This window comes from Aphanomyces astaci (genome assembly GCF_000520075.1).
Source record: "Aphanomyces astaci strain APO3 unplaced genomic scaffold supercont1.76, whole genome shotgun sequence".
Taxonomy (NCBI): Eukaryota; Oomycota; class Saprolegniomycetes; order Saprolegniales; family Verrucalvaceae; genus Aphanomyces; species Aphanomyces astaci.
In genome coordinates, this window is record NW_009798339.1 from 133,888 (window position 1) to 144,938 (window position 11,051).

General features: G+C 54.1%; 4 protein-coding genes across 11 annotated transcripts; 2 read left to right on the plus strand and 2 right to left on the minus strand.

Annotated features, from left to right (window-relative positions):
• The first annotated feature begins 68 nt into the window (after positions 1-68).
• On the plus strand, positions 69-1,938 carry H257_15852. Of its 2 annotated transcripts, none has more exons than XM_009844102.1 (2): positions 69-432; positions 489-1,938. In XM_009844102.1, the coding sequence occupies exon 2, from the start codon at positions 536-538 to the stop codon at positions 1,898-1,900; it is 1,365 nt and encodes a 454-aa protein (XP_009842404.1). In that variant the 5' UTR covers positions 69-432; positions 489-535; the 3' UTR covers positions 1,901-1,938. The 2 variants fall into 2 exon arrangements, with proteins under 2 accessions (XP_009842404.1, XP_009842403.1); XM_009844101.1 differs by having other exon boundaries at positions 506-1,938.
• Positions 1,939-2,002: 64 nt separating this feature from the next.
• H257_15853 (hypothetical protein) lies at positions 2,003-4,907 on the minus strand. Its single transcript, XM_009844103.1, has 10 exons — positions 4,628-4,907; positions 4,530-4,570; positions 3,875-4,477; positions 3,690-3,826; positions 3,379-3,629; positions 3,208-3,318; positions 3,060-3,137; positions 2,852-2,995; positions 2,513-2,794; positions 2,003-2,373 (listed from the first exon to the last, which is right to left on the minus strand). The coding sequence occupies exons 1-10, from the start codon at positions 4,874-4,876 to the stop codon at positions 2,173-2,175; spliced, it is 2,097 nt and encodes a 698-aa protein (XP_009842405.1). The 5' UTR covers positions 4,877-4,907; the 3' UTR covers positions 2,003-2,172.
• A 369-nt stretch (positions 4,908-5,276) lies between these two features.
• H257_15854 lies at positions 5,277-6,938 on the plus strand. 2 transcript variants are annotated; one of them, XM_009844104.1, is made up of 5 exons: positions 5,277-5,358; positions 5,415-6,168; positions 6,224-6,264; positions 6,320-6,634; positions 6,681-6,938. In XM_009844104.1, the coding sequence occupies exons 1-5, from the start codon at positions 5,301-5,303 to the stop codon at positions 6,878-6,880; spliced, it is 1,368 nt and encodes a 455-aa protein (XP_009842406.1). In that variant the 5' UTR covers positions 5,277-5,300; the 3' UTR covers positions 6,881-6,938. The 2 variants fall into 2 exon arrangements, with proteins under 2 accessions (XP_009842406.1, XP_009842407.1); XM_009844105.1 differs by having other exon boundaries at positions 6,320-6,938.
• A 93-nt stretch (positions 6,939-7,031) lies between these two features.
• H257_15855 (hypothetical protein) lies at positions 7,032-10,087 on the minus strand. Of its 6 annotated transcripts, none has more exons than XM_009844109.1 (14): positions 9,975-10,087; positions 9,849-9,923; positions 9,729-9,789; positions 9,580-9,678; positions 9,434-9,532; positions 9,288-9,386; positions 9,143-9,241; positions 9,011-9,091; positions 8,662-8,944; positions 8,362-8,617; positions 7,959-8,304; positions 7,756-7,897; positions 7,621-7,698; positions 7,032-7,568 (listed from the first exon to the last, which is right to left on the minus strand). In XM_009844109.1, exons 1-14 carry the CDS (start codon positions 10,019-10,021, stop codon positions 7,183-7,185), a joined length of 2,151 nt encoding a protein of 716 aa, XP_009842411.1. In that variant the 5' UTR covers positions 10,022-10,087; the 3' UTR covers positions 7,032-7,182. The 6 variants fall into 6 exon arrangements, with proteins under 6 accessions (XP_009842411.1, XP_009842413.1, XP_009842412.1 ...); XM_009844111.1 differs by having other exon boundaries at positions 9,849-9,936; XM_009844110.1 differs by having other exon boundaries at positions 7,032-7,698.
• Positions 10,088-11,051: the final 964 nt, after the last annotated feature.

Below are 11,051 nucleotides of genomic sequence, written 5' to 3' on the forward strand. Positions count from 1 at the left end.
GCGTCATGGCAGAAAGTAAGTTTCGGGTTATCCGGATGTCCCGGATACGTTTTGAAAATCCGAATTCTGCCTGGCTGCCTGGCCACTCGGACACGCATCCGTAGTGGCATGCAGAACAGCACATCGGCGCCACCTTCGTCGTCCGGTGAGCAGCGACCGGCGGCCGGACGGAGGAGTCCTGAGCGAAGAAACAAGTCCCGAATCTCTGTAGCGAGCCGCAGCATACTCTTCTCCCCTCCGGCATTTCATCAGCCCCCAACACCAGGTGCTGCTGTCGTAGCAGGCGGCGGTAGCATCGGTAATGGAAAGGCCACGGAAGATGGCGGTCAGCAGAGTACGACTACCCCAATGTCGCTTCCTCGATGGAAGCGAAAGAAAAAAGTGGACGAAGCTGCACCATCCCCCGTGCACAAGTCCAAAAAGGTTGTCACGGTGAGTCCATTGTCGCTTCTAGTGGATGTCTATGTCGCCGTGCTTCATGCTGGTAGTGTATTATTGTCCCTAGAACGACCGCTTTATCCCCAATCGTTCGGCCATGAACATGGCTGCGTCATCGTTCAAGATCACGGCGCATTTCGAGACCAAAGCCAAGCCAAACAGTCGCGACGCATCCACTTCCTCCACTCCCACGCCGAAGAAGCATGCCAGCAGTTCCACCACCAATACGCCGATCAAACCCACGTTCCAAGCGTGTCTGGCCGAATCGTTGCTTGGCACTTCGGATTTGGAGCACCATCGCATTCTCACGTTTAAGGAGAAACCGGTGCCGCCGCATGACCCGGCGTCGTTCCAAGGCGCGCTGGACGTCATGTATCGCCACAAAGCGGCCAAGCGAGGCGTATGCGACAAGGAGAAACTCGTCCGGCACATTCCCACGGCCGCGACCAAGGTGCTGGACGCGCCAGAACTCATGGACGACTACTACCTGAACCTGCTCTCGTGGGGCAACAACAACGTGCTCGCGGTGGCCCTCGGCCCGTCCATGTACCTGTGGAACGCCGCCACGGGCGAGATCGACGAGCTCATGAGTCTGGAAGGCGACGACTACATCTGCTCCGTCTCGTGGATCCAAGACGGCCACACACTGGCCATCGGAACGTCGGACGCGACGATCCAGCTGTGGGACGCGCACGCCGCGCGGCACCTGCGCACCCTCCGCGGGCACTCACTGCGAGTCGGCTCGCTGTCGTGGAACCAGCACGTGCTCTCCTCCGGGTCCCGGGACACGACTATCAAGCACCACGACGTGCGCATCCAGCAGCCGCTTGTAGCCACTTTAAACGGCCACGACCAGGAGGTGTGCGGACTCGCGTGGAGTCCCGACGGCACCAAGCTCGCCTCTGGCGGCAACGACAACATGCTGTGCATTTGGAACCACCCGTCCGGCAGCAGCAGCAGCGCCAGACCCGTGCACAAACTCCACCACCACGTCGCAGCCGTCAAGGCGCTGGCGTGGTGCCCGTGGGAGCGGCATGTGCTGGCGTCCGGCGGCGGCACGGCGGACCGCACGATCAAACTGTGGAACGTCCAGACTGGGTCGCTGCTGCAGTCAGTGGACACGGGCTCACAAGTGTGTGCGCTGCTGTGGGCGGCGTCCGACAAGGAGCTGCTGTCGTCCCACGGATACGCGCAGAACGAGTTGTGTCTGTGGGAGTATCCGAGTATGGTCAAGATCAAGGAACTGACGGGGCACACGGCGCGGGTGCTGCACATGGCGGCGTCCCCAGACAAGATGACGGTCGTGTCTGGCGCCGCCGACGAGACGCTCCGGTTTTGGAACATCTTTGCCCCCCCCAAGAAGCCCGCCAAGAAGACGGCGGGGTTCTGGGACGACAAAGCCTCGTCCGGCAAGCATCCCAATCGTCTTTCCAGTCACCATCCATTTACAGGCATCCGTTGATTAAAAAAGTGTAATTTATTGTTTGCAGGCTGCGTGAATGAATAAACTGGGGGAGATGGTGTATTACCCCTACGAAGATTCCAAAAGACACCGACGACACCCGTTAGAACTACGACATTGCATTGAGAGTGACCTAGTACATTCAAGACCGTAACTTAACAGGCGATCACGTTACTACGGTGTATGACGTTGAATGCTTGCTCAGTTAAGAGGCAAACAGTAGCAGTTGACGTCAGCTAACCCTGCCACCTCTTATCCTACGGCAAGGACAATCAAAGCAGGGGCTCCACACTGTGCCAATCCACCGTCGCCTGTGGCCACTTGGTTTGGATGACGAGGTTGAGGGGGGGGATGAGGTCGCCTCTATTTTGCGCTGCCTTGTCCGGCTTTGTGGCCAGTCCCATGGGTGAGATCGTCAGACGAATCACTTCGTCTTGGTTGGCCAGCCCGTCAAAGTAGAACAAATCAAATGCCTACATCACAACGTAAGCCCAATATACACAATCAACCTTAATAGAATCAAAGTCCCCCCCATAGAACCACAAAGCCCCCCTCTAGAAGCCTAAAGCCCCCCCCACCAAAAAACCACCCATAAAAACACAAAAACCCTACCGCCAACGAGGTCGAGGGGGCGATCGCCGGGTCGGCAAACATCACCGAATAGTGCGACTCGCTGCACACGACCCAGATGTTGTCGACGGGGACCTTCAAGTGGTCGCCCACGACCATGTAGTCGTACGCTTCAAATAGTGTGAGGAACCCCACAGCACTCCGCTTTTGCACGCCCCGAAGTACCATGGACGATGATGTGGCATCGTCTCCGCCGCCCAAGTCTTTGGTTCCGTCAAAAACGTTGCTGCACGCGTACCCGAGCAAGAGCAAGTTGACCATCTCCTACACCCCCCATCGTCATCGTCATCGTGCTAGGTTTTCGTCACGAGTTTGGTGTACCTGGGTGCAGTAGTCGTGTGCGCCAATCAGAGTCGGCACGGTTCCAGTGGCCGTGTCCATGTCGGCTTCAACGGTCGCGAGTCCCCGCGTGAGCATGACCGACGCCACCACAAGCACGACGCCGTACCCTTTCGATTCCCGAAACTATGAGACATATGGTATGTTCATAATGGAAGACAGCATTTAGATGGACGAAGGTGGGCGAAACCTGATCGATGTGACGCGCGATGAACTGGTCGAGGTCGTGGCGCGAGTTTAGTTGGGACACCGCCATGTGCTCCAACGACTAACACGCCTCCAAGCGATTAATAATCACCAACATGTTGAGGTGTAAAATTGCAGCCAGGGGTTCGTACGGGCGTGGCACCACCGATTAGCGCGACTTTGCACGTCGATCCAGAGCCAGCCTGCCAAATAATGTGGGCCAGCGCCCGTGCCAATGCCTTGGTGACGAGAGGTGTCTCGACCTGCAATATACCCCTGGATGGGTACGAGAACTACACCTTTGAGGGATGGGAATATCTTACAGAATCCCACGTGGAGATATCTTCTTGGAAGAGAAAGTGCAGCACATAGGCTTGCACGACGGCCATAACACCACACGGCCCCCCTTCATGCTGCACGATGCCGTACTTGAGCCCTTCCACTTGGGCGAAATCAAAACCTTGGTGGGTCCAATGCGGACCCAGCTTCTTCTTGGAGTCGTTGAACAAGAGTTTCCGCAACGAAGTCACTTCCGCCGCCGGCAACGCTCGGCCTTGCTTCGAGTCGATGACGCCTACCAGCATATAGATACTGTACATATGCTCGTTCCAGTCGTTGAATGGGCAGCTATTACTGTTGGAGAGTGATACTCTCGACGGAAAGGATGACGACGATCGGGAAGGCGGTGCCGAGTCGGCCTGGGCATGGTCCTGTTCGTCCAAGTTGTCGCAGTCTTCCATCACCGCCACGTCGTCGTAGTCCCGAGACGCCCTGCGATTCTGCATGTCAATACTTCAGGGATGAGTAAGAAGACTGTACCGAACGTCGCCAGGCGCGACGGACGAGCCCCGCGCCTTGGGTTTGCTGAGCGCGACCTCCCCGCACCACATCTCGGACGGGTGGTCGTCGACCATGTTGGCAGCGTCAACAATCTTGTTCTTGCCCGTCGATTTCGGCCCTGTTTTGTCCTTCGCGTAGTGGACATTTACAGCGTGAATGGTCGGAGATGACGACATTCCCATGTCTTGTTCGTTGGGGTTTGTAGGGACAGCAGTCGCCCCACTTGGCTCGACGTCGTCGCTTGCACGTCCGTCTGTTCCTGCGCCTGCGACGTCGATAGCGTTCAAGTCGAGCATCGATCGAACGTCCACAGTCACAGCTTTCTTGGACGGTTTGGACGAGGACGATGATGGCTTTTTCTTGAGCTCTTTGTACTTTTCGTAGCAGTCGCGCTTGCTTCGACCGAGCGTGGCCCCGACACTCTTCCACCGCTCTGTCTTGTCGGCAATGGTTTGGGTTTTCTTGGCCTCCTTCTTCAGCTTGGACAAATCGTCCTTGGTCCACTCCTTGCTAGCCCCCTTGGTCGTTGACGCCATCGTAGTTTCGTCCACCTTTCCATCGGTGAATGCTTCCGGGGAGCAGCTACATGACGACTGTCCACATCAACTGGATATGACATTGTGTTTCAACATGCCTGACTTTGGGGGATTTGCTGCCAGACTTGCGCTTGCCAATCTACATTCATTTGCATCAATGGGGTATGACGTGGCAGCACCAGATGGCGACGATTACCATGTACTCCAAGACGGAGTTTGCCTTTTCCTTGGTCGCTTTGTTCGCGGCCACGTCCTTGGCAAATATATCGCTGGCCGTCGGAGACATCAATGCTGACGAGCTTCGATGTTTCTTCTTGTCTGAGATCCATTTTGAGAGCGCGTCCATCGTCTTCATGCAGCGCGACCCGCGGAGGTAGTCCAGGACGAGCAGCTCCGCCTGCTGGTGGACATCGTCGAGGCCGTGCATTTCCTTGGACTTGCTCATCGTCGTGGCAATAATTGTGAAAGCCCGAAACGACAACCCCAAATGCGTAAAAATAGAAATCCGTCCAACTTGGAACCCTAATCCGAAATAACTCATCAGAATAACACATCAGAAAAATGAAGTGGAAATCGATGTACATAGCTCGTGAATTATGTCACCCCGACGCCTACCAATACTACTATTTAGTCCTGAATACTTTGCAAAACTTGATTGAAGGACTTCGAACATTCGCATTGATGAACAGACATTTGAACCATGTTCCATAAGCACTTACACTCTGGAGTCGTATAAAACTACGGTAACGTACTCGAGAAAATTCTGAGAATAATACGACGCATTATTATCCGGGATATCCGGATAAGTGATCTTTCTCTCAATTCAACTTGAAGCTTTCTGAGATGCCACTTCCTTCTTGACGGCCACGATGCCACCAGCCATCGCCACGGACGTTGACTTTGTCCTTCGTTTGGCCAAACGCGATGGTATACACTAAGGGATACTAGGATAAAGAATGATGTTAATGTATCCATGATCACAGCCATCAAGTCCAACCACGGCATTGTCGAAGCCGAGCATTTTGTTCGAGCACTGTACAGCACGAGCGAGACCTTGTTGCCCCAAGCCATTGATGGTCAAGCCAATCCAGTTCTGGAGCCCGTGACTGCCGACAAGGACGACGACAACGACACGAGCCATGCTACGATTTCCCCTCACTTCCAACTTGTCTTGGACAACGCCGTCAACATGACGCTCACCGAGCAGCTGTCAACTGAAGCCGTCGTGTTTAGCATTCTCATGAACAACGGCAAACAGAAGGAGAAGCCCCTTGCACTCCTCTCGCCCACCGCCGGGGCGAAAAAGGAGGAGCCCTCGCGGAGGGCCATCGTTGGACCGGTGGACGCGCAAGTGATGCCGCGGTTCGGCGGGGCCCCAACCTTTGCCCGCCTCCCCCGTCTAGACCAAGTGACCTTCTGTGACGTGGCCATCTTGGGCCTGCCCTACGATAGCGGATGCACCTATCGCCCCGGTGCCCGCTTCGGTCCGTCCGCGGTGCGTCAAGCCTCGCGCATCCTTCGACCGTACCACACCACTTTAAAAGTAAACGCATTCCACGACCAGCAGTGCGTGGATGCTGGCGACGTGTGCTGCAATCCGTTCAACGTCACAGAAACCATGACCACCGTGGTCGACCACGTCTCGGAGCTGTTGCAGCTGCCGTCGCGGCCACGGATCGTCGCGGTGGGCGGCGACCACTCGATCTCGTACCCGCTTCTGAAAGCGCACTGTGAAGCGTACGTTGTCGCATATGATAAATTGCCCTTTTGCTCACAAGTAGATATGATGTAGGTATGGCCCCGTGGCCCTTGTGCACTTTGACGCCCATTTAGGTACCTTTCGACCACCATTTTGTTACGGTTGCGTATTCAAGCATACAACAATTAGATACGTGGGATGCATACTTTGGAGAGACCCATACCCATGGGACGCCGTTCCTCCGGGCGGCGGAGGAGCATCTCTTCCGCCCCGATGCGTCTATGCATGTTGGCATCCGGGGTCCAGTCTACTCGTCCGACGACTATGCCCGCGACGCCACCCTGGGCTTTAGCATGTTGAACATGGACGCGATAGAAGACATGGGGGTCGCCGGGGTTGTCAAACAGATTCGGGACCGAGTGGGGCAGCACCCGATCTACCTCAGTATCGACATTGACGTGTTGGACCCGGCATTTGCCCCTGGCACAGGCACCCCCGAAGCTGGTACTTTGACTTGTATGATCTATGAGATGATTGATTAGTGTGGTAGGGGGGTTGAGTACGCGTGAACTGTTTGGCATGCTGCGGGGACTGCGGGGCTTGAACGTGGTGGGGGCCGATGTGATGGAAGTGGCCCCGGCATACGACCACGCCGAGATCACCGCGTTGGCCGCCGCTAGCATCGTGTTTGAACTCATAAGTCTCATGGCAACCTCTTCCGCCAAGATACTGTCGGCTACATGTGTGTAATGGGAATACTAATCATAATCAAGGCACTATATATAAAGGATCTTTATATTTACGGTCATCATGGAAGTCTTCCCACAAGTATGATTTGTTGGCTACTGTATACCGAGTATACTGCCAATCAAATTCATCGCCCCATGGCAGCAACCAAATATGTGCAATGTAGTTACTATTAATAGTCGTACACACTAACACTAAGCCCACTCAAGGGCGTGCAAAGTAGGTGGAATGTGCACGTGTTACTCGTTCAAATGTGTAAAGTCTCCAACGTCATCAGCTTCTAGCGGTTCGTTGCCCATGTTTTGTTAAAGCGAAGTGTGACCAGACAAGTCCAAGGCGGCGGCGTCGTCCGCCACGTCGTTGGTCAAGACGGTGAGTTTCGCCACACTCGCCTTGTAGCACAGCGTTTTGCCTCGGGTCCACGAGAACGAGTTGTCCCAGCAGAGCACGGCGACGCCAGCCGACGGCGCGGTCCAGCTCGCCGCCTCCACTTGGCCGTGCACGAATCGCGCCTTGTCCCATCCGTCGACGTTCAATTCCACGGCGCCGCCATCTCCCTGGGTGCGGAACTTGACGAGAAAGTCCACGTCGTACTGTTGAACACAAAACTCCCAGCACAATGTGTCGTTGGCATTGACACGGAAGGGCACTGTGAGGGTACCGCGGGCTCGGATCTCGGCTTCCGTCGCGCCTAATCCTCCAACGTAAAGCAAGTCAAAAGGATGGAAAGCACAGAACGGTACCGTTTTCACGCAACATCGCGTACGAGTCCTTCCCAAGGAGGCCCGTGGCGGGGAGGTCGATGCGGTGGTTGGTTCCGCCTGCCCATGAATCAAATCAAGTAAGCAAAATGGAGGGGATGTTCGACGTATATGTACCAAAGAGAAGGGGGCGACTCGCGGGGGGGCAAATCTTGTCGAGGGTGCCGGAGGCGTCGCCGCGCTTCAAGAAGATCATCTTCTGGCGCTGGGCGTCGTCGAGCCACAACTGGATGCCTTTCCACGCCGTGTGAAACATCCACTACGCCGTAAATTAGCTACATACTAGTCGTCGAAGTTGATAGCCCAAAAGGAGAATGTACAGGGGTGTTGATAAACACGCTTTTGTGGATGTATTCGGGATAACATGTCGACGCGAGCGCGACCGTGCGCTGCAGCCGCGCGAGTGCCGGACGCGTGAGCCGGGCGAGCGAGAACCCGTCGAGGTCCCGCAGCACCGTGAACCGGACGAGACGGCCCTGCTCCAAGCTGCGTCTGTCCAGCGCCAGCGACCGGAACTCGAGCTCGTGGAGGGTGAACGCGAGCCACTCGGCGTCGCTCACGTTGACCACGAGCCCGTGTACGTCGACCGCGCCAAGCTTTTCAAACACAAACACGTTGTGCTGGTCGTCTTGGACGTCGTATGCGGCCACAACTGGTACGTAGCGCCTAGTGCCAAGATCGTCAGGTACGTACTGCAGGTAGGTAGGTACACATCAACAGTACCGAATTTTGTCGTTGTGGGGGAAATCGAGCTCGGTCATGATGTGGCCCAATAGAATGTTGTCCCGAATCGTGTCGAGGTTGTGCTCTTGTCGTACGACCAAATTGGCTCGGTACTTGGCCGCCGCGACCTCGACATTGCCTTTATGGCCCCGTAGGAACCGCAAGAGTCGAATGCGTTGCAGCTTGGACACGTCGTCGTCGTTGTGATTTGAGTTAGTCGGCAACGGGACCACGTCCGCCAGCGCGACAGTCAAATCTATTCGCATGGAGTTTCTTTCCGCATGTATCAGGATGTTGTACCGTGCAGTGCCTTTTGCTCGACGTCGGGGGTGGCCGACGCCACCGGCAGGTCGGGGTACGACATGGCTACTACAGGTGCCGACATGTCCATGGAAGCGACTTCCTCCTCCTTCTTCATGTCCACGGGGGCCACACTGCCCTCGACCGCAGAGATGCCCGCCATCGTGGTGACGTGCTCAATCGAGCTCAGGCGCCGTCGACGCTCGGATTCCGCCGCTTCCACCGCCGCTGCTTGCCCTGCCAAGCGAAGGGATTGGTTGGCCACAACTTGGTCCCCGAGTTCCTATACAGAGGGGGCAATGGATTCGTGGCATCGTCACAACATATTGCCTTTAACTGTGTCACATACTTGCACACGACGAGAGCGTTCGTGTTCGGCCAACTCGACGACTTTGTCGATCGAGTTTCGCCGGAGCAAATGGGTGTGCACCTATGGATTTGTCAAGACTATTGTCCTTGAAATATGTATCATGTAAACAACCTCGGCAATCGCGTCCTGACTCATGCGATGCGTGCGCTCGGCTTCCATGGCCTCCACCACGGCACGCTTGGATTGCACACGAAGCAGCTCGGTGTGCACCTAGGTGTTCGTAGGTGCAGATCATCGAGAGCGAACGGTTACGTACCTGAGCGATCATGCCTTCGCTCATCCGACGAGAGCGTTCTTGCTCCATTTGCATCACAGCAACCTGCTTGGCTTGTTCGCGATGGATTTCGTCGTGCACCTACGCATGGACGATCATACAACCATAGTCCATCGTGGCATATGTACCGCCGCCAAGTTGCCTTGACTCATGCGACGGCCGCGCTCTTCTTCGACAAGTTGGTGGACCTCCTTTTTCGACTTTTCCCGAAGCAATTCGTTGTGCACCTAGGTGCAGCACAGTTGATGGATTGTCACATGACATGATGTCGCACGCTGGCGAGGTTGTGCTGGCTCACGCGGCGAGTACGCTCGGTTTCCATGGCTGCAATTGCATATTCAATGTTGATTTCGCGGACAATCGCGCTTTCGCTCTGTACAAAAATGAGAGTGTGAGCAGGCAGGTCCATCACTCGGTCGTCACCTCGAGGCAGCGGACTTCATCCATGCGACGTTGACGCTCTTCTTCGGCTGCAGCTTGAGCCCTAAGCCAACGCGGTCGTATTATAGCATCGGCATGCAACAAGTACATGTATTCTCCTACACTTGCTTGTTCGCCTCGATGTGCTCGACTTCATCCGTGACAGGGTATGGCACGCTGTCTCCTTTCCCAAGCCCACTATCGATAGCATCTTACCCATGTGAATCACTGGAAACCGTCGCTTCTTACAGGGAAGACATTGCGGCATCAGTCGTGTCAGCTTGGCGGACTTCCATGGCGAATGCAGAATGGTAGGTTAAGGAAAAGTACGTTGTGTGTGTAGGCAGGCGTTACGCGACCGCTGACAATCTTGAAATAACATGTCCGGTTAATTCCGTACATGCACATCCGGATAATGTCCATTTTTGGGTTTGTAACCTTCGTGCACATCTAAAAACTTCCAATTGGCCAAATCGAAGAGTGGAGGTTTTATTATTTAACGTACAATAATGTAGTCCAAATACGTTAAATACCGATTTCTTGCGTTTTATCACTACAGTGGAAGGTTAAAGGTCGGATGACCCAAGACACTATTTTACACAATATCAGCACTCGTCCGTGAAAAAAGGTGAAGAGCACAATATTATTAAGAGATTCTGAGGATTTCGTCACCCAAATCAGGTATACATTATTCAAGTGACTCACATAGGAAAACTTCAATTTTAGAAATTCGACGAACAAATGACCAGACGATGCAAATGACGGGCCCTGCATAAAGTTACAAAGCTTGCCACGATCGTCAAAATGCATGTTTTCGCAGCCTTATCTGATGAATGAGTGGCGGCGAGTTATGGCACTCAGAAAGTAGGCCAACAGGATGATTGTCATTGGGTATTTGCTGGCCGCGAAATATAACGAATATACAACGAACGAAGTGGAACCGCCGCGAATTGCTTGTTCATTTCGCGAAAAAGTATGGTGAGGTCCTCAAATTAACCGAAAAAAGGTGTAACAAATGTTACACGTATTTGATGCAAGAATACGAAATTTCGTCCAATCATAGTCCATCGATGATTGTGATTGGGTATTTGCTGGCCGGAAATTACATGAATCACCTTACACTTTATGACAAACTCTACTGTACACGATGTGAACCAAATCCTCTATCTATGGATAATTCAACCCTCAGATCAGATATTAATTATTAAAACTAATTGATGAGTACGGTGAAAATTGATCATCATTCCTCTTTTCTTTATAGGATATCTTCCACAAAGTTAAGACAAACAGCCGCCTGAATTCATATTCAGATTGCTCTAGGAATTG

What these genes read in the sequence shown, in the direction of transcription:
- H257_15853 (XM_009844103.1), bottom strand. Translation starts at nt 4,876, where the DNA reads ATGAGCAAGTCCAAGGAAATGCACGGCCTCGACGATGTCCACCAGCAG. An exon ending in GAGAGTATCACTCTCCAACA is followed by an intron (nt 3,630 to 3,689) that starts GTAATAGCTGCC and finishes ATATGCTGGTAG; the next exon opens with GCGTCATCGACTCGAAGCAA. An exon ending in TAATCGGTGGTGCCACGCCC is followed by an intron (nt 3,138 to 3,207) that starts GTACGAACCCCT and finishes GAGGCGTGTTAG; the next exon opens with TCGTTGGAGCACATGGCGGT.
- H257_15854 (XM_009844104.1), top strand. Translation starts at nt 5,301, where the DNA reads ATGCCACCAGCCATCGCCACGGACGTTGACTTTGTCCTTCGTTTGGCC. An exon ending in GCACTTTGACGCCCATTTAG is followed by an intron (nt 6,265 to 6,319) that starts GTACCTTTCGAC and finishes TACAACAATTAG; the next exon opens with ATACGTGGGATGCATACTTT. An exon ending in CACAGGCACCCCCGAAGCTG is followed by an intron (nt 6,635 to 6,680) that starts GTACTTTGACTT and finishes TTAGTGTGGTAG; the next exon opens with GGGGGTTGAGTACGCGTGAA.
- H257_15852 (XM_009844101.1), top strand. Translation starts at nt 109, where the DNA reads ATGCAGAACAGCACATCGGCGCCACCTTCGTCGTCCGGTGAGCAGCGA. An exon ending in AGTCCAAAAAGGTTGTCACG is followed by an intron (nt 433 to 505) that starts GTGAGTCCATTG and finishes TATTGTCCCTAG; the next exon opens with AACGACCGCTTTATCCCCAA.
- H257_15855 (XM_009844109.1), bottom strand. Translation starts at nt 10,021, where the DNA reads ATGGAAGTCCGCCAAGCTGACACGACTGATGCCGCAATGTCTTCCCT. An exon ending in GCGAAGGCATGATCGCTCAG is followed by an intron (nt 9,242 to 9,287) that starts GTACGTAACCGT and finishes ACGAACACCTAG; the next exon opens with GTGCACACCGAGCTGCTTCG. An exon ending in GCGTGTTTATCAACACCCCT is followed by an intron (nt 7,898 to 7,958) that starts GTACATTCTCCT and finishes TTTACGGCGTAG; the next exon opens with TGGATGTTTCACACGGCGTG.